The 24540-nt window shown below is 36.7% G+C and overlaps 4 protein-coding genes and 1 non-coding gene across 9 annotated transcripts; 3 read left to right on the top strand and 2 right to left on the bottom strand.

Moving 5' to 3' along the window:
- Nucleotides 1–498: 498 nt before the first annotated feature.
- Nucleotides 499–5645, top strand: LOC111462883 (U-box domain-containing protein 45-like). Of its 2 annotated transcripts, none has more exons than XM_023106684.1 (7): nucleotides 499–681; nucleotides 806–871; nucleotides 1574–1668; nucleotides 2285–2470; nucleotides 2671–2778; nucleotides 2865–4036; nucleotides 4718–5645. In XM_023106684.1, the coding sequence occupies exons 3-7, from the start codon at nucleotides 1618–1620 to the stop codon at nucleotides 5523–5525; spliced, it is 2325 nt and encodes a 774-aa protein (XP_022962452.1). In that variant the 5' UTR covers nucleotides 499–681; nucleotides 806–871; nucleotides 1574–1617; the 3' UTR covers nucleotides 5526–5645. The 2 variants fall into 2 exon arrangements, with proteins under 2 accessions (XP_022962452.1, XP_022962451.1); XM_023106683.1 differs by having other exon boundaries at nucleotides 499–700.
- A 166-nt stretch (nucleotides 5646–5811) lies between these two features.
- On the top strand, nucleotides 5812–5884 carry TRNAK-CUU. The gene has a single exon. It is a non-coding gene; the product is annotated as a tRNA-Lys (tRNA).
- A 1345-nt stretch (nucleotides 5885–7229) lies between these two features.
- LOC111462817 (nucleolar GTP-binding protein 1-like) lies at nucleotides 7230–10704 on the bottom strand. Of its 2 annotated transcripts, none has more exons than XM_023106571.1 (4): nucleotides 10634–10704; nucleotides 10440–10502; nucleotides 7850–9907; nucleotides 7230–7477 (listed from the first exon to the last, which is right to left on the bottom strand). In XM_023106571.1, exon 3 carries the CDS (start codon nucleotides 9891–9893, stop codon nucleotides 7860–7862), a length of 2034 nt encoding a protein of 677 aa, XP_022962339.1. In that variant the 5' UTR covers nucleotides 9894–9907; nucleotides 10440–10502; nucleotides 10634–10704; the 3' UTR covers nucleotides 7230–7477; nucleotides 7850–7859. The 2 variants fall into 2 exon arrangements, with proteins under 2 accessions (XP_022962339.1, XP_022962338.1); XM_023106570.1 differs by having other exon boundaries at nucleotides 7850–9901.
- Nucleotides 10705–11685: 981 nt separating this feature from the next.
- LOC111462637 (NADH dehydrogenase [ubiquinone] flavoprotein 1, mitochondrial-like) lies at nucleotides 11686–14742 on the bottom strand. 2 transcript variants are annotated; one of them, XM_023106303.1, is made up of 3 exons: nucleotides 14590–14742; nucleotides 12715–14184; nucleotides 11686–12016 (listed from the first exon to the last, which is right to left on the bottom strand). In XM_023106303.1, exons 1-2 carry the CDS (start codon nucleotides 14590–14592, stop codon nucleotides 12727–12729), a joined length of 1461 nt encoding a protein of 486 aa, XP_022962071.1. In that variant the 5' UTR covers nucleotides 14593–14742; the 3' UTR covers nucleotides 11686–12016; nucleotides 12715–12726. The 2 variants fall into 2 exon arrangements, with proteins under 2 accessions (XP_022962071.1, XP_022962070.1); XM_023106302.1 differs by having other exon boundaries at nucleotides 12727–14184.
- Nucleotides 14743–15221: 479 nt separating this feature from the next.
- Nucleotides 15222–24470, top strand: LOC111462858 (probable pre-mRNA-splicing factor ATP-dependent RNA helicase DEAH4). Of its 2 annotated transcripts, XM_023106641.1 has the most exons (16): nucleotides 15222–15583; nucleotides 15792–15884; nucleotides 15989–16093; nucleotides 16270–16487; nucleotides 16580–16632; nucleotides 16857–16973; nucleotides 18397–18488; nucleotides 18575–18661; nucleotides 19875–20089; nucleotides 20163–20255; nucleotides 20613–20736; nucleotides 21649–21796; nucleotides 22725–22794; nucleotides 23523–23683; nucleotides 23776–23951; nucleotides 24036–24470. In XM_023106641.1, the coding sequence occupies exons 1-16, from the start codon at nucleotides 15384–15386 to the stop codon at nucleotides 24190–24192; spliced, it is 2109 nt and encodes a 702-aa protein (XP_022962409.1). In that variant the 5' UTR covers nucleotides 15222–15383; the 3' UTR covers nucleotides 24193–24470. The 2 variants fall into 2 exon arrangements, with proteins under 2 accessions (XP_022962409.1, XP_022962410.1); XM_023106642.1 differs by lacking the exon at nucleotides 15222–15583 and having other exon boundaries at nucleotides 15793–15884; nucleotides 15972–16093.
- The last annotated feature ends 70 nt before the right edge of the window (nucleotides 24471–24540 follow it).

The following is a 24540-nucleotide window of genomic DNA, read 5'->3' as shown; positions in this document are numbered from 1 at the left end:
AAAAAAAAAAAAAAAAAAAAAAATTGGACATTTCTTCCCAAGGGCACTCAACTTTTTAAATAATTAAAAAAAAATAGTCCCGCTCTGGCAGATATTTGTTAATTTGTTTTCGGCATCGATTGCTTCACTTTTTTTTTTTTTTTGTCTGTAAAAAAATATTCCATCTGTATTTATTTATTTTTGGCAAACTATTTTTCATTTGGTTTTTATTTTAATCCCTCACATTTTTTAATACGATTATTTAACCTCCTTTTATTTTATTTTATTTAAAAAAATATTTTTTTAAAGCATAAACCACTTTTTATTTTTTATTTTTAGCTCAAAACATGCAAATAAAATAAAAAGAGTAGAAAATATAATAATCACAAAGAAATAGGGATATAGATGAAAATATTATATATATATATATATATATATTTTTTTTTAATGGTTGTTTTTGTTTTTTCCACTGTGTTTTTGGCATTGGGAAGTAAAAGGCATAAATCCTCTCTTTCTCTCTCCGTTCCGAGAAATCTGCCTTCCTATTTTTAATTTTTTTTAATATTTTATTAATTTGTATTTGTTCGTGTGTGGGGATGTAGATGATTAATGGAGCGAAAATGTGCCGATCAAAGGGAGCCTCTGATTCTGTTTGTTTCCTGAGAAAATTTGTGATTAATACTATTTTATGAAGCCTCCTTGGTTAGTTCTGTTTTTTCTGGTACGTTTATTCTGTTTCAAATCTAGTTTTCTTTACACTCCACCCCTGATTTTCCCATTCTCTTAACCTTCGATTCTTGATTCTTTTCCTTTTTCCATTTTCCAGTTCGTTCCATTCATTTTGACGAAGATTTGAGGCTCACCGTTTCCTGAATTGGCGCCTGTTATCCAGGTTTGGATTGGATTTTCTACTTGTTCGTTATTTTGAATGCTTTTGTACGATGGTTGTTGTTTCGGCTAAGATCTTTGCTGAGGAAGTCGTTTTCGAAATCCTTGTATGTAGATATTCGTTTTCCGATTCTGAAACTTTTACTGTTCGGAAATACGTTCTATATCTCTGTAGATACCGTCTTCGAACCTTCAAATCGAGCTGATTGAAAATATGTCCAAATCAGAATCTGTTTTGTCTATTATCGTGGTCTCCAGTTGTTTGTTAATTCATGTTTCCCTCTCAGATTTTGTATCCTTTAGAGTTTGATAGAATGTCTAATCAATCAGCGTTTCCTTAATTATTCATCGTTAGAGAGATAATTGAGTCGCTATTAATCCCGTCTCTTTTTAATTATTTCTGTTTCCAACTTCAGATTAGCGTTCTGTGCATCTCCTTCTCGTACCTTAGCTCAAAAATTAAGGCGTAGGACATCTTTTATGCGCCTAAGTAGTCTTTTGTGCCTCTAAATTTCAATTATTAAAAAGGTTTAGGTTGACTCGTAGGCACTCTAATTTGCTTATGAATAAAAGGAAAGGATGATTTTGTTAGCTAAAGCAATAATAATTTGCTTTTATTATCATTTTGTTTCTTTTGTGTCTGTTATCTTTGGTGAATTTCATTTTGCCTTCTGTAAAATTATTTTATAATTATCTCGCAATGCAGATGACATAATCTTCCAGTATTGATTTTAACGGTGAGCTTGAACAATGGATATTACCGAGGTTGAAGAAAATTTATTTGCTGCAAGTGATGCCAAGGTATGTAGAATGGCTAATCTTCAAGCTCGTATTGGGTTCAAAAGCCTTCATTTCATTCATCAAGAGAAATAGGTCAATATGTCGTGGTTTTTCTTCCTTCCCCTTCGCCCGTGGTATTTTACTTCTGAAAAGGGTTACCTCCTTTTCTTAATTTACTTTTAAACGCCTGAACCCTTCTATGTTCTGACTAGCAGCACGGTTCTATCTTCTCTTCTGTTTTTATGAACCATCTATGGCGTTGTGTGGGGTTTCATAAGTACTTAAGGAATCAGAAATATTTGACTGTAATTTTTTATACTGTCGCTCGGCTGGTTGGATTTGGTTTGGGTTGAATGCTTATTTACATGTACCATTTGTTTTATGTGTTGGGTTCACAATGATCTCACATTTCTTGCACTATTTTCTACATTGACAACAAATTTCTCCTTCAAAAAGTGTGTGGTCGGACAACCGAGGGGTAAACGTTCAGTATATTGTAGAATGAATTTTCAAGTTCTTCAATGAGAATCGTCTTTGCAGATCTTTTTTTTGGCTTGTTCTTATTAGAAGTCAATAGTTCAATCAGTATTGATACTATGGCACGAGGTAAGTAACCTAGTTTTGTCCTTTATTGTAGCTACACGGGGGAATGTGCAAGACTCTTTCTGCAATATATTGTGAAGTGTTATCAATTTTCCCTTCATTGGAAGCTGCCCGACCTCGGAGCAAATCTGGTATCCAGGCATTATGTTCACTGCATGTAGCACTGGAAAAAGCCAAGAATACTCTCCAACATTGTACAGAGAGCAGCAAACTTTACTTGGTACAACGATTGTATCCCTTTGGTTTTCCTATCTAGAATAGCTGGCTTTATGATTTTTTAGAGCCATCGGTGTCATACAGAAGCACTAATTTTCAACCTTATTGATGATGAAGTTGTTATGGAGCTTTTGTGTTAGTACTTTATGATGCCCTTCAGCACCTTAAAATTCCGGTTCTTAACATATTTTTTGCATGTGGTAGGCTATAACTGGGGACTCTGTCCTGTTAAAGTTTGAGAAGGTAAAAAGAGCTCTGCAAGATAGTCTTAAACGTGTTGAAGATATTGTTCCACAGTCAATTGGCTATCAGGTGCCATAACCTTGAGTTTTTCTTAATATTATCAGGAAATGTTGCTTGAAAATGCGCTTCGTTGACACCCTTTTAATTTGCGTCAGGTTCAGGAGATTATGAAGGAACTGGGAAGTACTCATTTTTTCCTAGATCCCTTGGAGAAGCAAGTTGGCGATGACATTATTTTATTGCTCCAACAGGGACGAACATTTAACAACACTGTTGACAACGATGAGCTTGAAGCTTTTCACCAAGCTGCTATTAGACTTGGAATAAACTCCTCAAGAGCAGCTCTTGCAGAGAGAAGGGCACTAAAGAAACTAATTGACCGCTCTCGTATTGAAGAGGACAAGAGGAAGGAATCCATTGTAGCATATCTTTTGCATCTCATGAGGAAGTACTCCAAGTTATTTAGAAGTGAGGTATCAGACGACAACGATTCACAGGGTTCTGGACCTTGTTCACCCACTGTTCAGGGCTCTCTCGAGGACAGTGGACCTGGTGGAAACGGTCAGGCCTTTGAAAGGCAGCTAACAAAGATTGGTTCTTTTATTTTGAAGCCAAAAAATCGCAGATTTGAGCCGACTCCCCTTCCACCTGACGAGTTGAGGTGCCATATTTCATTGCAGCTTATGTATGATCCGGTCATAATTGCTTCCGGGCAAACATATGAAAGGATTTGCATTGAGAAGTGGTTTAGTGATGGCCATAACACCTGCCCGAAAACTCAACAGAAACTCTCTCATCTTACACTGACTCCGAATTACAGTGTTAAGGGCCTGATTACAAACTGGTGTGAACAGCATGGAGTTCCTATTCCTGATGGACCTCCAGATAGTCTTGACCTAAATTACTGGAGGCTCGCGTTATCTGAATCAGAGTCTCAATTGTCACATATGGAGTCTGTTGGTTCTTGTAAGTTGAAAGATGTTAAAGTTGTTCCACTAGAAGAAAATAGTATAACTGAGGAGATCAAAGGAAACGTAATGGACGACAAATCTGCTGAAGATCAAAAGTCCGACATAAATATGCATGCTAAATACGAAGAGTATTTGAAAGTCTTAAATGAAGAAGCTGACTTAAGGAAAAAGTCGGCGGTTGTGGAGCAAATGAGACAATTGCTCAAGGAGGATGAAGAGGCGAGGATATTTATGGGAGCTAATGGATTCGTCCAGGGACTTCTACGCTACTTAGAGATGGCCATGCGAGAACAAAATACTAGGGCTCAGGAAAGTGGAGCAATGGCTCTTTTCAACCTTGCTGTCAACAACGACAGGTTTGCAGCCTTCCCAATCCTTTTGTCTTAGTTCTAGATACTATAGTCAATTTTTTTATTGTTATATAAATTACACTCAGCATATCAATAGTTTGGGTGGCATGTATGTGGGGTAGTACAATGATTTTCACTTATGCTTCTTTTATTTGGTAATAATTTTACCTTTACTTTTATAGCAGTGATAATTCCTAAATAAACTATGTGCGCCACTAAAATCACGCTTGTTCAATAATTAAAAAAAGGTACACAACATTTTAGTTTTTTCATGAGCATAATTCTATCCTTGTTCCAAAGCCTTCCTCGACTTAGAAAATGTGTAAAACTAGATATATTTAACATCGTTAACCAGTAATAATTTGAATGCAAGGAAAAGGATGGGGGATATTGAAATGCTTTTATATGGTTGTTGGTCTTTAACTCTTCAGTGTATTTTAGCTTTTGGTTCTGTACGTTTCTTTTACTTCCATTATTGGTATTCAACACATAGATGTCGTCTTTTAGCACAAAAAGTGCTTTTTAAAAATTGTTCCTTTAATTAATTTGACAGAAGTAATGCTAATTGTTGAAGCTATTTTACTTTTTTTTCGGGTCATAACGTTCTTTTCCTTTGAAAATGCATTCCTTTTGATCTAAATTATTTTGTGTAGTATATATATGATGTATGGAAGTATATTTTCTCAGGAACAAAGAAATAATGCTGGCGGCAGGGATGATTCCATTGTTGGAGGAAATGATTATGAACCCAAATTCCCACGGATATGCAACGGCCCTCTATCTCAACGTCTCCTGTCTGGAAGAAGCAAAATCTATTATCGGCTCAAGTTGTGCAGTCCCGTACTTGATTCAGCCCCTCCACGCTCGTACCCAAACACTATGCAAGCTTGATGCACTTCACACACTTTACAATCTCTCAACTGTGCCCTCCAATATACCCAACCTGATTTCTTCTGAAATCATCGGGGGACTTCAAGCCCTTCTTGCAGCCCGTCTTGATCGAACATGGACCGAAAAGTGCATAGCCATCTTGATAAATATAGCTTCAAGTGAATTAGGTAGAGATCAAATGTCATCCACTCCAGAAATTATCAGTGGGTTGGCAGCAATATTAGACAGTGGTGAAGCCCTTGAGCAGGAACAAGCAGTGACTTGTCTCTTGATTCTGTGCAATGGGAATGAGAAGTGCAGTGAGATGGTCCTACAGGAAGGCGTAATTCCCGGGCTGGTGTCGATGTCTGTGAACGGGACAACGAGAGGTAAGGAGAAGGCTCAAAAGCTTCTGATGTTGTTTAGGGAGCAACGACAACAGGAGCCACCACCGCCACTGCCACTGCCACCTGTATCCATACCGAAACCACTATCAGAGAGTAGCGGGACATCCATGCCTGTGGCAGAATCAAAGCCACTGTGCAAGTCAATTTCAAGAAGAAAAACAGGAAAAGCTTTTGGCTTTTTATGGAAAAGCAAAAGCTATTCAGTGTACCAATTCTGAAAAAGCTCATTGGCGTTGTAAATTTTATTTAATTAAATTTTTATTTTTGGGTTTTCGTTTAATCTGAAAGATGAGATGTACAGGCCCGCTGTAATTAATTCATGGAGTTTTGGCTTCTAAGTCCAGCTTTGTACTCCCACGCACTCCTCCAATAATCCTTTTCCAAAATGAAACAAAGATCAAACACACCAACACATAGAGAGATAGAAACACGGTTGAGACTAAAATCACTTGTTGTAGAAATATTTAAAATATAAATAAACATAATTAGAAGATAAAACAACAAGTCCGTCTAGCTCAGTTGGTAGAGCGCTAGGCTCTTAACCTTGTGGTCGTGGGTTCGAGCCCCACGGTGGGCGTGTGATTTTTTTATTTTTTTTATTATATATTTATTTATTTATTATCATTCTCGTATGAACCAAAGTTTACTCATCTATTGTTCCATCTCTCCCCCAGTTCATTAGTATGGTTATCATGAACTTGAGCAAAGATATGGCGAGGGTCATTACCCAATCTAATAACACAACCTGGTTTAAGCAGAGGATCTTGTCAATAGCATCGTCAAATTTTAATGGAAAAGTTTCAATTAGATGAAGAACATCGTCAATCTTATCAAAAAAACGAGCTTGGATGGAGGAAAATTCTTCTCCAGAGTTTTTGCGATCGCCAGAAACCGATCATCAATGAAGAAGAGGACCAGTGAGCAATGTTATTGCAGGACAAAAATCAAAGGGTTCAAAATCTTGGCTGTTCGCACCATCTTTCTTGTTGATGGTATTGCAGTGAGCAATTAAGTCACATGTACTTCCAAATTGTACTTCCAAATTGTAGTCACATGTACTTCCAAATTGTACTTTAAATAAAACAGAACCTATTTGAATGCTCGAACAGGAGACTTGTAAGAAGCTCCGCGGAAATTTCCAAGAGTAAATCGCAGTAACAGATTGATCAACAGTTCCTCGGAATCACTTCGCATCAAAGAAAGAGAGAGAGAGAGCAGTTGAAACTCAATTTCTCACAGGACTCATAAGCTTACGAAAAGAGTGTTCAATGGCGGGAGAGTTTCCTCCATGGCGCGTCAACGGAGAAGAATTCAACGGATGGGAACGCGGCTCCCTGTAACATGAATTTGCACTCAAGAACACGAAGAAACACCGCCGGGGACCAAATGAAATGGCGGATTCACCATTTAAGCGGAACAAACCATCACTGACCTAAATTCTCTCTTCTTCCTGTTCCCATCTATCTCTACCTCGGTCTCTAATGCCAAGTTTCAAAAGAACTTTTGCCCAATTTTAGGAGGGTTTTTAACTTTCAAAAACTAGAAAATTAGTTTTTATTTTTAAAAAATTGCATTGAATTCAATGGTTTTAAAAACTATGGTTAGAAAATATTAATATAATTTTAATATATTAGGCTGCATTATTAATAATTTCGTGTATTTGTTTAACCATAATGAAGTATTATGGCTTAGAAGTATGTATTGACGAAGATACAAGTAAAAGATGTAGGAATTCCAGATTTTAAAAATAAAAGATAATTGAAGATGTACTGAGGTTTGCATTGCATTTTATTTGCAAATAAAAAGAAGAAATTTTTGGTTAAAGGATTATATTCATTACTTTGATCTCAAAGAAGAAGAAATTTTAAACAAGTAAATTTCTCAAATTCAAATAGCAATTGTTCTATGAAGTATAAAAGGAATTGTAGAAAATGAACTTATTAATTACCATGAAAAGAGGGCAGCAGCAAATAAAATTTTAATACTCAGCGGGCAAAATTTTTGTGGTATCACGTGAAATACCTCACAAGACACCCAAGAATAGAACGTTCCAAAGATTTGAATTGCACAACAACTACTCTGTTCCCCAAGGCAACGCATCAATCTACATCTTCATCAGACCTTTTACAACAAGAAAACTTCTCAAAAGGCTGTAAAACCCAATGTATACCTGCAATAACATAACATATACTGAACTTAAAACCATATGAATATGTAACTTTCTGTAAAAACAAGATTTGCAGAAATTTCAACCAGCAGAAGAAATCATCAAAAAATAAAGATAAAAATATGAGAAGAAAAGTGTCTTTTCATGTAAAAGATGTGGTTTTAGGAGTTTTCTCTGAACTTGAAAATAAGCCGCCTTCTTTATGTAATATGCATGGACGGATCATGAAATGATTCAAGTTGTATGATGAAAGAGAGAATGCAGAATAAGAGAGATTCAAGATCCAGAAAGTGCATAAAGACCCATTCCCATAGCCTTTGAATTCTAGCAAACGCAAACCAAATTTAAGGATGCAAAGCATAAGATTTACTTTACCTCAAACATTTCAACGCCTGTCTGTTTTTCCAGTAGAACGCTTTCCTGAATACAAGTGTTTTGGTTTCAATGTCGGGATTACCCTGTCTGCCTCACCACGACGAGCATTCTTATTCCTCTTCTTCACAGATTTCTTTGCTATTTTTAATGCCTTGACCTTTTCGACTGAGTCCTTGAATCCCTCCCCAGGGGCAACCTCACTTGGTGGCCGAGACCTAGACCTAGATCTTGACAAGGATCTAGACTTCATACGCAACTTCTTACTTGGTGTTTCATCATCCACGTCCATAGCATTATGGCCAGTGGCATCTCCCCTGTCAGGAGATCTCTCCCTCTTGCGCCCTCGCGACATACTCCGTGCTCGATTAACTGCCATACTAGGATCCAGACCCAAGGCTGATAGCTGTCTCCCCATTCTCTTTGTTGTGTATTCCCGGTCTTTATCAAATTTCCTTGGTACAATGGGTCGACTTTCTGCAGTGCTCTTCTTGATCCTATGCTGTTGAATAAGCATACTTTTCTTTCTCCTGATCGCAGCCAAAGCTTGTTGTTCTTCAGGAGTCAATTCAGCACCATCCATCTCAAAATCATCCTTAGTTTCCTCTTCTTGGCGATACCCTTCTTCTCTTTCCAACTCTTCAAGTCTAAATAAAATATCAGGATCAATGAAGTCAGACACATTATGTCCATCTATAATTTCAGGCATGATGTCTTCTTTCCATTCATCATTGGCTAAGATATAATTCTTCTTTAAACTGGCAGAATAGACACCAGCACCACCATTCTCTTCTGCCAAATCCTTCTCGGTTTTCCTAGTTTCCTTCTCTGCAGCATCTTGTTTGGCCCTAGCTTCCAAAACTGCCTCAGGTATGCATGGTGGTCTTTGCTTCTGGTCCCGAGGCTTTGGCATTGCTACATGAAACCGATTTAAGCAATCATTTATCCTTTTAGATTTCATCTTCAATTCTACCCTCTGATTTAATAATCTCTCGCATGCAGCATTCTTAACAGCAATAACGCCTTCCTCTGTCAAAGTGCTCATAGTAAGCAACACCCCCTCTTCACCTGTAGACTCGTCTCCTTGACCCATCACAGTTTTCATAGCTTCAGCCTCCATGTCCTTAACCAACTTCATGTCTTCCTCTGGTATACCATCTAGTGGCTGCAAATCAGTTTTATTGCAGACAATAATCAATGGTTTGTTCATAAACAGAGACTTTATACTGTGAAAGAGAGCCGCCTGCTGAGCAATTGTATAACCACAAGACCCTGATATGTCTAGGAAAAACAAAACGGCAGCTCTCAAATGAGCTAAAGCAGTAATGCTACACATCTCAATGATGTTACGATCTTCAAATGGCCTATCCAAAATCCCTGGTGTATCAATGACTTGGTACCTCAAGTACTTATAGTCAGTGTGACCCACAAAGAGTGACTTTGTTGTGAAAGCATAGGGCTGAACATCAACGTCAGCTCTAGTGATCTTGTTAATAAATGAGCTCTTACCAACATTAGGGTACCCACAAATTAAGATCGTTCTAGTATTAGGGTCAATTGAAGGAAGTCTTGCCATGTGCTGTCTAATCTGCTCTAAGTAAGCCAAACTAGGCCCAATTCTCTTTATCACAGTACACATCCTTCCAAGAGCTGCGACCTTCAAACACTTGCAACGGTAGAGTGAATCACCATATTTTAACAGTTTGACATAGTCTTTAGCAATCTTGCTAATGAGGTTCCTTGCAGTGTTAATTTGTCCAAGAGCAAGCTTATAATGATCTTTATTATATAGAACGTGCAGGAGATCACCATAGAAAGGATGAATATCATCTAGCCGAGGGAATTCATCGATGATATTAGAGAGCTTTTCATGGAAGTTCGTCTGAGTATATTTTACTTTCCTCATATAAAACTGGCGCAAGCGAGAAATGGCATAACCCTTGTGGACAACAGTGGGTGTTTGGCGCTGGGTACGGGACAGAATAATATCAATAAAATCCTTTCCATTAGGTACCACAGTAATCTTCTTGAAGTTGTACTGCACCATTTTTTACCCTGCAACAAGAATTACAGTAGTTCACATCAAATTGAAAAAATAGTTCCCGTGTATCTAAAATAACAAAGAGATGTAGAATTTAGAATCATAAAAAATAGTACAAAATAAAAATAAGCAAATATTGCTACAAATACAAACTTAACGCCTGCAAAACTACAACTGAACGATACCGTCTAGAAACTACAAGAAATTATGAAGATAGTTTTGGATTGTAATCGGTTTGGTGAGCAGAGAAATCACTAAAACAATGTGAGATCTGAATACTGAGATTCCCAATCAGCAAGAATTTGTCAGACGTAACCAACATGATGAAAAGTGCACAACGCACGATCAAAATCAGATTTATTACTCAATAGCAACATAATCACCATATAAACAGATAATATTCTCTACGAAAAACGTAAATTAGTCGGATTCCCGCTGTTCCTATACCCGCAAAAAATTTCCCCGACATTTGATTCGTTGGCTAATCTCATACATATCGTAAAGGCAGCAGAGAAAAAACAGAAATCGTACTCCAAAAAGCAAACAACGAACCTTGTTTCCTTCCTTCTCGTTTGGTGAGTCAGAAAACTCAAATGATAGATTTGATATCCTTCCCTGCAACCACAACAAGACAGATTTAAAACGTACTGAAAATTAGAGAGACACAGCGAGACATCTAAGGAGTGAGGAATTTTTTTCGCCGAATTGGTTTAGAGTTTTCTAGAGAGTGAAGAAGGGAAGAGTACCTAGCTGCATTCGGACTTCGAAGAGCCCAGAGAAACTGATGCAGACGACGGCTGTCGTAGGGCTTAAGGCGCCATTTATATATATAGTTTTGCTAAAATACCCTAATTTGTTCAAAGATGTTATTTTTCATGAATTGCAGAAATAATATATTACGTAGGGTTAAATAAATAAGTAATAACACCCTCCATTTTTGTTTTATTAGTTCAACATGGGCGAGCTAGGATTCGAGGTTAATTGTTTTCACCTTGAATGTATAAATTAAATATACTCAATTTTGAAAGTTTAATAATTCAAATTGTAATTCAACCTTCTAAATCTTATAAATCAAATTATATCTGTTCTAACTAAAATTTTAGGTTTAGTTAATTTATTTAAATTCTATCAATTACGAGTAAATTTGGTAGGTGATATTGAAATCACAAATATATTTTGAATTCACTTAGGTTGAGTTGAGTGAATATGAAAACACACTCTGAATCACTTTTTTTTTCCAACAATTGTTTGCAACTTATCTAAAATATTAAAACAATAAAAGATAAACCAACATTTTAGACATCGGTTGTCTTCGTTAACAATTAAATGCTATATGATCGATCAACATAAACATAGTTCAATGTCTAAGGCACATATTATCTTCCTCTACAGTAAGTTTTTTTTCATTTTCTTAGATATAACTCATACTCTGTTGTATATTGTAGCATTTTTACGGCGTTGCTCTTCTAATATCATCCATTACAATACATTAAAGAAATACACGGAAAATAAAGGTAGTGTAAATATACATTACAATAGGTAACACGAACATAGCTTAAGAAATAGCTATACATACAATTGGAAGACCTGCTAGACAAAACTACAAGTTATAAGTGTGAGTTTAGCTTATTACTTGGAAACAACTGAAAGTGGTGGTGTTTTGATGAAACTAAGAAATTAATAACAATAAGTTACTTTACTAAGAAAAATACTTTTTCAAAAGCACCCTCATGGCTCCAAGTTCATCAAAGTTGAACCTCAGAAACTTATTTTATATTCAGGGTCAAGACTAAGAAAATTTGAAGAAATGGCTGATCTTTTACCGTTTATTTGATGTTCCACAGGGAGGTGAAATTTCTGTTCAGATGAGTACAACTTAAAGAAGAAAAGATAGATATCCACCATCAAATGGCGTTAAAAGAGGCATTCAAAATACACTAAAGGGAAAATGTAATAATGATTCTAGCCCAAAAGACGCTTCAAAAAATACAAACGAGTTTCTTGATAGTAAGTCATTTTGAAACAGCAAACAAAATGCAGGCATGACCTGCAGACGCTTGAACCACACCAATCGTCCAAATATCTGGGGCTGCTTCATTATTTGCAATTTCCATCAAAGTTGGAGTTCCCTGCATAGCATACAGGATGAAGAAGTCGTTCAGTGCTTTATCATAAGATAGAAATTGTAAAAGATGCTTGAACAGCAGCGAAAACAAAACAAAGTTCACACCTCCACACATCAATGTTACAGAATTGGGCAGAAAAATGACTCACTATTTGGTATCATCGACTGAAGAGAACAATCACCCAGAATAAGTAAACATATCTAACCATATGGAATAGATAAAATCTTCATAAAGAAAACCATTAAAAAATGGAATTGTTTTCTTTTAGCTTTTCTGTTCTTATATGAGAATCAAAGTTCCACGGTCCCTTTACTTGAAAGTCCAATGATCAACAGCTAGTGAGAGCTCATGCTCATGAGTCATTAATTTCTGCATGTGCCATTTTCTTGACCCACAAAATCACGTCAGAAAAGAACATCAATATAAAGAAACAGATAAAATGTTTTATCAGTAACAACTACGATAGGAATCTCCAAGTTCGAACATAATATAAACCCATTTCACAGCGGAGGTAAGATAATGATTTATATTAAAAGATCCATTCAGATCTTACATGTTTACTTGCACCAGCAAATGTATATCAGACAGCAGTTTTAACCTTTGTTATGATTATTGGGCTACAAGAGCCAAATGAAAGCAACAACAACATGCTCAGCTTATGTCTGCTAATCAAATTAGTGTGGAAAGGATTCCAAATAAACCTGAAAGAATACCTATGCAGCGGCCTGGATCAGCTCCCGTTCTGCATGTTCTCTAATCCTTCTCTCAAGCTCAGGCCTAAAATTCTTGATAAGACCCTGCACAGGCCAAGCAGCAGCATCACCGAGGGCACAAATGGTGTGCCCTTCAATCTGCTTGGTAACCTCTTGTAGCATGTCAATTTCTTCCAGCTTCGCATTTCCAACCTTCATTCTTTCCATTATCATCCACAGCCATCCTGTACCTTCTCTGCAGGGAGTACACTGTCCACAGCTTTCATGCTTGTAGAAATAGGAGAGCCTTGCAATAGCATCCACAATATCAGTTGATTTATCCATAACAATTACAGCTGCAGTGCCCAACCCACTCTGGACAGCCTTTAGTGCGTCATAATCCATGATTACATCATCACATATGTGCTTGGGAAGCAGTGGGACTGAAGAACCTCCGGGAATTACAGCAAGCAAGTTGTCCCATCCACCTCTAACCCCTCCACAGTGCCTTTCAATTAACTCCTTCAGTGGAATGCTCATTTCCTCTTCAACAGTGCAAGGCTTATTCACATGTCCTGAGACACAAAACAATTTGGTACCAGAGTTGTTCTTCCTCCCAAAACTGGCAAACCATTCTGGTCCACGCCTTAAAATAGTAGGAGAAACCGCCACTGTCTCCACATTAGTCACAGTGGTAGGACATCCATATAATCCTGCATTAGCAGGAAAAGGAGGCTTCAATCGTGGTTTCCCTTGTTTCCCTTCAAGGCTTTCCAATAGAGCTGTTTCTTCACCACAAATGTAAGCACCGGCACCAAAGTGGATGTGGACGTCAAAATCATAACCAGATCCACATGCATTCTTGCCCAAAAATCCAGCTTCATAGGCCTCTTTTCTGGCCTTTTCGAGATTCTTTCGTTCATTCACATACTCGCCTCTGATATATATGTAAGCTGCAGTAGCCCTCATCCCAACTCCAGCAATCAGACAACCTTCCAAGAGTTTGTGTGGATCGTGGCGCATGATTTCCCTGTCCTTACAGGTTCCAGGTTCACTTTCATCAGCATTGACGACAAGATAGGAAGGGCGGCCATCGGATACTTTGGGCATGAATGACCATTTAAGCCCAGATGGAAACCCAGCACCTCCACGACCACGGAGGCCTGACTTCTTTACTTCGTTGACAATCCAATCAGTACCCTTGAGTACTAAATCTTTAGTTCTGTACCAATCACCACGTTTCATGGCACCTTTGAGAAAGGGATCGTGTAAACCGTATAAGTTGGTAAAGATTCGGTCCTCATCCTTCAAGCCACCAAAATGAGTTTTCTCTGGAGGTGGAGGAGGTGGGGGAGGCTGAGGACTGCTATTAGCTGCTGCACCTTGATTGCTAAATGCCCTGAATCCTACGCCCCACCTATCATTATAGCTCCTTGCCAACGCTGTTCGTTGTAAATAAAGCATGCCCCTAAAAGGTGCCTAAAGAAGATAATAAATTTTGGTAATTCAATCGTATGATCCCAGATAATGATAATAGTTCAAATGGTGAAACAGGGAAGACGAAGAAAAAGAAAATGAGAAAGCACTAAGAAACCCACCATGACTAATAATATTCAGAAACCTAATGCCAACATTCAAACAGATACAGAAGAACGTAAGAAACTCTTGCCAATAGCTTAACTTTAGAACGAAATTTTGAAAGATCTCTACAAATGGAAAAATCAAAGGCACTCGAGACAACAACTGGTTGTTTAAATTCTTCGAAACATTCAAATTCATACACTAAATCAGAACGACCCGAAAACTAAATACGAACTAAAAAAAAAAGCGACAGAGAACATATGATCAAATTATAACCGGACTGAAGAAATATAAATTTCTTACCATAGCATGAAGTGCTTAGGATGGATTTGAATCCTGAGACGCGCAGGCGATTTCAGGCGATTGATGGAGATTTGCAGAAACGATGGAGAAAAATAAAATGGGGCGAGAGGCTTCAGAAATGACCCGGCAAGTGGCGATCTCTTGTAAACAAAATCTACGGTTGCGATTTATTGATTATGGTTGTGCTCATAGGAGTTGGCCATCGAACGGCTGAGATTGAGCTAGACTTCGCGATAATTAAGAGGTACACGTAAATACTAAAGCGTGGGTACTAATAGCTTGAATTAATAAAAATGCTAATAAGTTTTTACTTTTGTTTTGAAAATAACATAAACTTCAAAAGAGAAAAAAAAAAAATATATATATATATATATACACTTTTTACTCATTAATTTTGGATAAAAACAATTAATGTTTTGTTTATTTGATTTTTTTTAAATTTAATTAATAGTATTTTAATTTTTTTTTAGTTTAAAAATATCTATATCTCATATATTATTTTTTCCTTTAATTTCATTTATATCTTGTACTTCAACCTATGACGTAACAAATTCCGTAAATATGGTTTGTGCAAATTTTAATGAAAATAAAATTAAATGGCGGGCAATGCTTCCCTTCACCAATTGGTCAAATATTCAATTTGCCACCCAAAATTAAGAAAAATTAGTAGGAATTAGCTCAACAGTGTGATAGAAGAATCCAGGTAGCTGAAACTCAAATCTGCAATTTGGTGCCGCTCTTGCGATTTTACAAGTTCATACGAAGTTGAGGAGAGTACCGGAGTAGACTCATCTATGGCGCAGCTCCCAATTCTCCAATTCGAGGAGAAAATCATCGAAACAGTGGAGAAGAATCAAGTGGTAGTCATAATTGGAGAGACAGGCTCAGGGAAGAGCACTCAGCTCTCTCAAATGCTCCACCGGAGAGGATACACGAAGTCCGGTATTATCGGCGTCACTCAGCCTCGCCGAGTTGCCGCCGTCTCTGTTGCTCGGTAAACTCCTAACCGGTTTACTTTCTTGCAAAACAGTGTCGCCTTTTGTTATGGAACTCGGAATCCGGTATTGAGTGTTCTGGGAACGATCTAACTAATTGTATTTCGTGAAAAGATATTCGTAGGAAGTAACCGAGGTTGTCACATGTATGGAAATCTTGAATAAAAGTGATAAAATAGTTAATGGATTATCTATTTAAACTGGCAGACGAGTTGCGGAGGAGCTTGATGTTCAACTTGGGGAGGAAGTTGGATATGCCATTCGTTTTGAGGACAGAACTTCAGAAAGAACTCGAATCAAGTAACTGAACTTTACTTCTGCGCGTTGAAATTAGTGAAGTATTTTGTTGTTTTGTTTGATTCCTAGTTTTCTTGCAACTGACTGTAGGATTGTAAACTGCTTAGATATCTCACTGATGGAGTCCTCCTTCGCGAAAGTCTTTCCGATCCCGAGCTTGGTCAATATTCAGTGATCATATTGGATGAGGCTCACGAGAGAAGCTTAAATACGTGAGTTGCTCTTGTGAATATCAGTTCCCAGTCCCATCTTATACCTCGTTATTTGGCATTTCCTTACTTTTGGTCCAATTGAGTTGTTTTATGTTCTTTTTCTGTTTGGCACTAGCACATTATTTCTCTCAACTTGTACATAAACAATGATCAAAGCTTTTTCATTATTTTTTCAGAGACATATTGATGGGGCTGATGAAACGTTTAATTAGAATGCGTAGTTCCAACTTGAAGGTTCTTATCACTTCAGCAACCCTTGATGGGGACAAAGTATCGAAATTCTTTTTCGATTGCCCTTTGCTGACAGTTCCTGGAAAGTTGTATCCTGTTGAGATATTGTATAGCAATGAACGTCCAAAGAGCTACCTCGAATCATGTCTAAAAACAGCTATCGGTAGGCTTAATATTCCCATATATCAATCCTTTCCATCCACTTTTAGACTTTCCTAGTTAAATACTGAAGAGCTTGCATTAACTATTTGCTAGATATACATACCAAAGAACCAGAAGGGGATGTTCTCATTTTCATGACTGGGCAGGTACATTTGTTTTTGTTTTGGATAAGTAACCAAATTTTCATTGAAAAGAAAGTGAAAGAATACTAGGACATACAAAAAAGAGAGCCCACAAAAGAAAAGACGAAGGCAACCTAAAAGAAATGCCTCCAATCGAGCAAAATAAAACTAATTTCTATTCTTTTAACTCTATCTGGCATTTATTTTCAGCTAATTGTTTCTTCATTAAAACAATTCTTTTTTTGAAGGATGATATAGAGAAGTTAGTCTCAAAGTTGGAGGAAAAAGTTTATAATCTGGAAGAAGGATCTTGCATGGATGCTGTAGTTCTTCCCCTTCATGGTTCATTGCCACCAGAACTTCAGGCAAGTAAACTATTTTTTTTTTTTCACTTAGAAAATTAGTTGAGAAAGGTTAAATTCTTTATTTATTATTGATCTAAATACATAAATAAAACTTCACTACAAACATATTTCTATAGTTATTTTTTTAAAAGTTACTATTGAATTGTTTTTTTTTTTTTCTTATATGTTTGATTCCAATATCATAAACTTGTAAATAGCGACTTCAAGTGCACAATAGAATGTTTACAAGCTACCGATTCAACCTTCTTTAAAATGTTCTTAAATAAAAATGTAAAATAATTTGGAGAAAGCCTCCCAAACATGCACACATTTTGGTACTTAGCTTTGGGCAGTTACTGCGTAATTTTAAGTTTCGTGGACGATTTTGTTTTCTCTTGCATTATTGTAAATATCTATTAATTGGTATAATCCTTCATTTTCTATCCTTAACCCTTACTTTAGGGAGAAAAGTAGAAGATTAATAAGCCCACATGACTTCATTTTCTCGATCTTAGTTTATCACTTGCGACTATGTCTCCTCTGATAGGATTTACCACTCATTCTTGGATTTCTTATTATTTTCCTCCCAGGGTTTACTTGCTGATATATCTTTTTGATATCACATCATGCTTTTTATGCGGTAGAGAAATAAATCCAATTTTTAAAGTTTTGCGGCTCATGCCTTAAGTGTATCTTTTTCATGAAGTTATCCTGGTCAAACATTTTGGCCTTTTGGAATTGGAATGATAGAGACCAAGTTAAAGCTTAAAATACTCTCTTGGTTGATGTTCTTTGTGAAAAGTTTGATGAGGCAGTACTATTCTAAAAAAATTAAGTTCTTCCTCTGACTGTGAACTCTTTCCTAGGAGAACCATTTTTTTTTCCCGCATATTTAGAGTAAGTTTTTGTTTGGACTTCTTTTGCATTTTCTTTGAAAGAAACTTTCTCATGGGGTCACGGTGATATTTCTCTTCATGCAGTAGCCATATAAAGTGGAGGACATTTGGTATCTCTTCCAGTGTTTCTAGGTGTCTAAGAATGTTTCCAATTTGTCATGTGAATACCCTTTAAGAAGAAAATACAAATTTCCAATTTTTCTTTTTGTTGGAAATTTGGTTAGAAAGGAAGAAGAAATTTAAGAAATTCTTTGATGAGGAGTAAAGATCTCAATGAGCTGTAAGATGTTTTTATTTTTGTCTATTGTGTTGGAGCTCCTTACGTTAGTATTTTTTGTTGATATAGACATTCTGCTATTTATGACATTTGGATAACGTTGGCTTTTGAGGGAGTTGTCATCATGAATATACCATTTCTTCGATGTAATGTTTAATGATTCTTATTTAAAAGTTAGAAAAGCATCAGAAGAAATGATGTAAATGTACATGTTGGAGCCATTCAGTTTTCATGGGACTTTTATGTCTGACACATTATCTTTACCATCCAGGTGCGTGTATTCAGTCGTCCACCACCAAATTGTAGGAGATTTATTGCAGCAACCAATATTGCTGAAACTTCTTTGACTGTTGATGGTGTTGTGTAAGTAAATTAGGTAAATCTCTTCGGGTTTTTTTTATAATTCATATTTAAACTGCATCACACCGATAAGCATGTATTGATCATAGGTATGTCATCGATTCTGGTTATGTCAAGCAACGGCAATACAACCCATCAACTGGCATGTACTCCCTCGATGTTGTACAAATTAGCAAGTATGTACTCTACTTCACTGACTATTAAGCTCTCTTGTTGGAATGTCTTAAAAGTTGCTCTTGATAGTAGTACTTGTTTTTTTGCCTTTATATACTCTTTGATGGCTGTTTGATGCTAGAATTTGGTTGAATACTTAACCATCCTGGAATTTTCCTTTAAAATTCCTTCTTTCGAGTTATTTATATATTTTAAGATTGGTGGCAAAGTTGGGTGTCTCTTTGGGTAATTGTTTATTCTATCAATTGTTAACTTTTTCAAAGGCCTCCAGAGAGTCTCTTGTCACTGCAAGCAGGTTTTGCCATCTAGTGTCAAGATCACGATGGGGAGTGGTGAAAATACCAAATTATGAATCCCTCTCTACTGCTTTCCCTGATCTCAATGCAATATCCAATAGCAAAGGTCTAAAGATCATCAAAGTGTGGAGTCCCTCCAAGTCTTCCTCAGCTAGACTCTGGAAGAAATCTTAATGATATCAAAATCTAGTATCAGGTTTCACTTATTGCCACTTTTGGATTTCTCCAAAGGCCTCTATTGTGGGTTAACTCCTATGCAAAATAAATGAAGTTGGAATTGTGTACACGTCTAATTCCTTATGTTTCAAATTTCTTTCTGAAGACGTCAAGGACACTGAAATACTGGGAGTCCTTGCAAATGGGTGTGAAAAGACATACATCCCAAAACCTTTGCAGTTCTACTCACTTCTGATATATGTAAAAGTGGAAGCTTGATCTTATCTATTTCCTTAGCTGCCCATGGCCCTCAACTTCGAGAACTCCATTCTGGATGATTTTGGTTGTTTGCTCCTGTTCCCAACAACGTTCCAACCTTGCTGACCTCTCTCTTAGGAGGATAGACATTCTTTCTGAATATAGCTAAGTTCCTTTGGCTAAAACTTTTTTATTTTATTTTTTTATTTTTGAATATTTTGGAACAAAATAAACAACAGAGCTTTTCCATATGAGGAAAACGCTTCTACCTCTCTCTTTTTAGCAGTAGTAATTGGTTTCATAGATGCTACTTGGTGTAGTCTCAACAATTCCTTTTGGAACTATAGCTTATCTTCAATGTGCTCTGATTTAAACCCTTTTTGTGTACTCCCTAACTTGAGATGAGGGTTGCCAGTGGTAGACTTTGTACAATTTGTCTTTGCTGGATTCGTGTGCATGATCATGTATTAGTTTCTTCACCTTAACCTTTATGTCTTGGGCACAGAGTGCAGGCAAATCAACGTGCTGGGAGAGCTGGAAGAACACGTCCAGGGAAGTGCTATAGGCTGTACACTTCCATGGATTATCAAGAGGACTTATTGGATGTAACAGTTCCTGAAATACAACGATCTTCTCTTGCTGGCAGTGTTCTTTATTTGAAATCATTAGACCTTCCAGATATTGATATTCTCAGATTTGATTTTCTTGATCCACCTACCTGTAAGTATCAATATTAAGCTCTGCAATCTTTCTTCAACTGAATATGATGACTAAATCTAACTCGATATGGCAGCTGAATCTTTAGAAGATGCATTGAAGCAGCTATATCTTATTGACGCTATTGATGAAAATGGATCTATTACTAAAATTGGGCAAACAATGGCTGGTACTACTCTTAATATCTACCACTATCTAAGTACTTTATTTTATGCTTATGATTGTAGCAGAATCACAATTCTGTATCTTAGGTGTGGGTGTTTGTCAAGATTGATGACATTGTGCTCGTGTTGAATTTATTTCTACTACTGTTGGGTTAGGATTGCATGCAAACTTCAATGCTTTATGTTGGATTTTTGGTAAACGAGTTCTTTGTGTTTGATAACTGATAGATGTTAAACAGGATAAATGAAAAAATGATTGTTGTACTGCAATAATTTCTGTCTTATCAACTTTATTTGCATATCTAAATGTAGGACAAACAATTAATCAGTTTTGGTGCTACGTTTTATGATCTCTCGTGCAGAGCTTCCACTAGAACCTTCACTCTCACGAACCTTGATAGAGGCAAATGAGTATGGTTGTATATCCCATGCTTTGACTGTTGCTGCAATGTTATCAGCAGAGACGACATTGCTTCCTGGTCGCAGGTGCTAGCTCAATTAAAGTCTGGTTTTAATAATATTGTTAAAACAAAATTCATTTGAATTCTGTTAGTCTGCAGACTTATTACCATAAACTATGTACCGTCAGTTGGTATGATTTGCTTTGGGGTCCCTAACTTCTCTGACGTAATCTTTATTTCATAGTTCATTTAGGAGAAAATATGTATCCTGCATACTTTTATTTTTTCACTCTACCTAATTTTAAATTAATTTGTCCTTCAATTCGTTAAAAATCTAGTGAGTTATGTTTATACAAACTAGTTTGTAGCGTTAACGAAATGATTGTACAACCTCAGAATTTATCTCACGATCATTGCATCACAACCTAGAGCTATAACTATCATTGTATGGAACAGCGTACACGGCTCAGTTTCTGATTATTCTGTTTTCTACCGTTAAAACCTGAACCTCTCACTGTTTATGGAGACTCCTTTGTTGTTTGTTATTACTTGAGAACTTTTGTGAGATCTCACGTTGGTTGGAGAAGGGAACAAAACATTTCTTATAAGGGTGTGGAAACCTCTCTCTAGCAGCCGCGTTTTAAAACCTTGAGGGGAAGCCCGAAAGGGAAATCCCAAACCGAAAAGGAAAGTCCAAATAAGACAATATAGCTAGCGGTGGGCTTGGACTGTTACAACTTTCTCTCATAAAATTATGTGAGACTATTAACTTTTCAATTTTTTTGAAGTATCATTCTTAAAATTTAGATAGGTGTTGATCCCTACATCTTTGTCCATTGAATGTATAGAATAGAACCTACACGTTGACACTAGACGTGTGAGTTTACATATTCAGCCTTGTGTCATATCTTATGATCATTGGTAACACAACATTAATGAAGTGAGTAGGTCTGGTCATGGATCCTCTCAATGATAATTTACCTGCTTTTGTCTGTAGAAAGAATGCTGATAAGAAGAGGAAGCACAGGTCCTTGGACCTTCCTGATGGCTCTGGCTGGGGTGACCACATCCAATTACTACAGATATTTGAGCTTTGGGATCAAGAGAATTACGATGTTAACTGGTGCAAAGACCGCGAATTACAGGCAAGTTTGAATAGTCCGTTTCTGAAACATATTCATGCTAGGCATTATTTGTAAGATAGAAATTAGTAACCAAAATATATGGTTTGTACGTGCTATATATTGATGCGCGTTTGACTTGGGCCTATTTTCCGTAGATGTTTTAGATTTTGATCTTAGGGGTTTTCATTTAACTTATCATGGGGTTGGGCTTTAAAAGGATTGGGTTGGGCAATTTGGCTTTTTTTGGCTCTTAAAATTTCGGATTTTATCCTTTATGTGTCTCAGCTGTGTCATAGCACGTTAGAAATTTAAATTAATAATAATAAACGATTTTATCCTTTATGGGATCTGTCATGTACATTGTAAAACTGCCAATCACTCTAACCTTCTGTGAATGTTTACCTTTGGACATGTGAGAATATTACAATAATCAGAATAAACAAAATTTATTTTTCGCTATTCTAATGTTTTCTCGAAACATGAGAATTCTTAGCAAAAAAATCAGAAGGAAAGAAAAAAAAACAAATTAACTTATTAAGGAAAATAAAACGAGTGATGGAATTTCTCCTAACACCCTTTATTTTTCATATACTACCTTGGGGAGGGAGCCCATTTGTAGAGGCAGGCTTCTCTCCTTAATGGTCCTGTGTGCTTCCATATCAAAGCCTAAGAATCATGGGTGGAATTCACATGGGTTTGATCCATATCCAAATCCAAGATTGGTGAGTGGACAACAGAATACCCACATGGATTTGTCAATTAACTAGGACTTTTTCTTTGGATTATTTACCTTCTTTTTGGAAATTAAGAAACGTGAGTTCTTACCTTCCTTCTTATAATGGTTTCTCTTACTAATGATTTTCGTGTTCCATATTAATAAAACAAAACAAGACAGAATGAAAATAAATAACTAATGGGGGGAAATTAACTGTCGAGCTTACTATTGCAGGTCAGAGGGATGCTGTTTGTCAAAGACGTACGGAAACAGCTGTGTCAAATAATGCAGAAAATAGCCAAAGGTTGGTATCATTTCTGGTATCATGTTTAGAAAATTAATGTGAAAATATTGGCTTCCAGTTTAGTGTTGAAGAAAGATGACACGAAGGATGATATGAAATGTGACGCCTTATAGTTCCACGTTTGATTAGAAAATAGAAATCACTAGTTTGGAGTTCAGAAATCATAGTGATGGATGTCCTGGTTAGCTACTTGAAATATTAAATTTAATGTCTTACGGAGTTTAATAAAGAAATTCTCTGGTAAAAACCTGTAAAGACGACCATGAAGGCTGCAGATCATGTTTTTATATGTTCTATAGCTAGCAAACTGTTGAATAATATTTTCAACATTTTTCAAGCTACAGATTATCTTCCTTGGGAATAGTACCAAGGACTGTTTTTATGCTAATACTTAGAGAGCATCTTGTACGGAAGAGCCAAGATCTTATGGCTGAAATGGGTTAGAGGGGAATTATTGAGCTTTTCACAGGGCAGAACTGAATATTGTTATGTTGAATGCTAGGGTGCTACCTCAATTTACAATGCAAGGGAGCCAGCCAAACCCGAGCCTTAGTATAACGTATTATAACTCTCTTTTAGTCCCCCCAGGATGTTGGTGGCTGTTTAAGGACATCGGAAATGGGCCTGATATCTGGATTAATATTTTGTTTATTTATCTTTTTCTTTTCTTCCAGAGATATAATTAAGATTATTCTCTCTAGTTTCCTAATTATCCTAGTAAAACACAGGATCATTAGACGTATGGACATCCAGAAACCAAAAGGAGAGTCGGGCAGAGTACTGGAATTTGAGGAAGGCTTTATGTGTTGGTTATGCCAATCAACTTGCAGAGAGAATGATTCATCACAATGGCTATCGAACCCTTAGTTTTAAGCCCCAAGTCGTTCAGGTACGACGTTGGCGTGTACTTTTGTAATACAGTGTCGACCATTTCCAGCTTCATTGTTTGAAATTAATCTAAACTAAAAGTCTCCGTTGTAGGTGCATCCCTCGTCTGTTATGAAGCCAGATGAAGATGGGAAATTTGCTGACTATGTTGTGTACCATGAGCTGATTACAACATCACGACCCTTTATGCGCAATGTCTGTGCCGTACAGGTTGAATGGGTTATGCCCATTTTAAACAAGGTTAAGAATCTAAATGTAAATAAATTAAGGTAAGCCAGTTCGCTCGATACCATCTTTTGTCAAGCATTGAAGTTTGCTCATGGACCAGCTTAGCAGTTTTCTTCCCTTGACAGTGGTGGCAGTGCTGATCTTACGAGTGAGCCAATGGAGGGAAACGTTAAAGACTCCCTGAAGAAAGAGGATGGAGGCACCACACCAACTCTTGATGGCCATGATAACAAAATTCAGGCTGCTCGAGAACGATTTCTTGCACGGAAAGGGAAAAAGTGATACTATGTGATCAAATGGTAGGATTGATACATGCTGGTGAGTTATTTTTCGAACAATATGGAGCTTAGGAAACATGAGTAAATTGAAAATACTTGTGTCAGCTTACTTCACTTGTTTCACTTGTAGTGATTCTTTATCTTATATCTAACAGAGCTCAAAGAAACTTAGGACACTTGAAGATTTGTAGTCAAGAGAGCTCATCTTAGATTCGTTAGGGTAATCTAAGGTGGGACGTGACAGTAATTATATTTTTTAGTGATATAAACCATTCTTCATCTCCTTTTTTCTAATATTTTCTCAATAATTTTGTTTTAATAGTTTGATATTATATTGGGAGGATAATAATTT

This window comes from Cucurbita moschata, unplaced genomic scaffold, assembly GCF_002738365.1.
Source record: "Cucurbita moschata cultivar Rifu unplaced genomic scaffold, Cmos_1.0 Cmo_Scf00027, whole genome shotgun sequence".
Taxonomy (NCBI): domain Eukaryota; kingdom Viridiplantae; phylum Streptophyta; class Magnoliopsida; order Cucurbitales; family Cucurbitaceae; genus Cucurbita; species Cucurbita moschata.
This window is presented reverse-complemented; position numbering and strand designations above follow the sequence as displayed.

Bases quoted from the DNA above. Each gene is read 5' to 3' on its own strand.
- LOC111462883 (XM_023106684.1), top strand. From the start codon at position 1,618: ATGGATATTACCGAGGTTGAAGAAAATTTATTTGCTGCAAGTGATGCC. The intron at 2,471-2,670 runs GTACAACGATTG...TGCATGTGGTAG, and splicing joins AGAGCAGCAAACTTTACTTG to GCTATAACTGGGGACTCTGT. The intron at 2,779-2,864 runs GTGCCATAACCT...AATTTGCGTCAG, and splicing joins CACAGTCAATTGGCTATCAG to GTTCAGGAGATTATGAAGGA.
- LOC111462817 (XM_023106571.1), bottom strand. From the start codon at position 9,893: ATGGTGCAGTACAACTTCAAGAAGATTACTGTGGTACCTAATGGAAAG.
- LOC111462858 (XM_023106641.1), top strand. From the start codon at position 15,384: ATGGCGCAGCTCCCAATTCTCCAATTCGAGGAGAAAATCATCGAAACA. The intron at 18,662-19,874 runs GTATGTACTCTA...TCTTGGGCACAG, and splicing joins GATGTTGTACAAATTAGCAA to AGTGCAGGCAAATCAACGTG. The intron at 22,795-23,522 runs GTTGGTATCATT...AGTAAAACACAG, and splicing joins AATGCAGAAAATAGCCAAAG to GATCATTAGACGTATGGACA.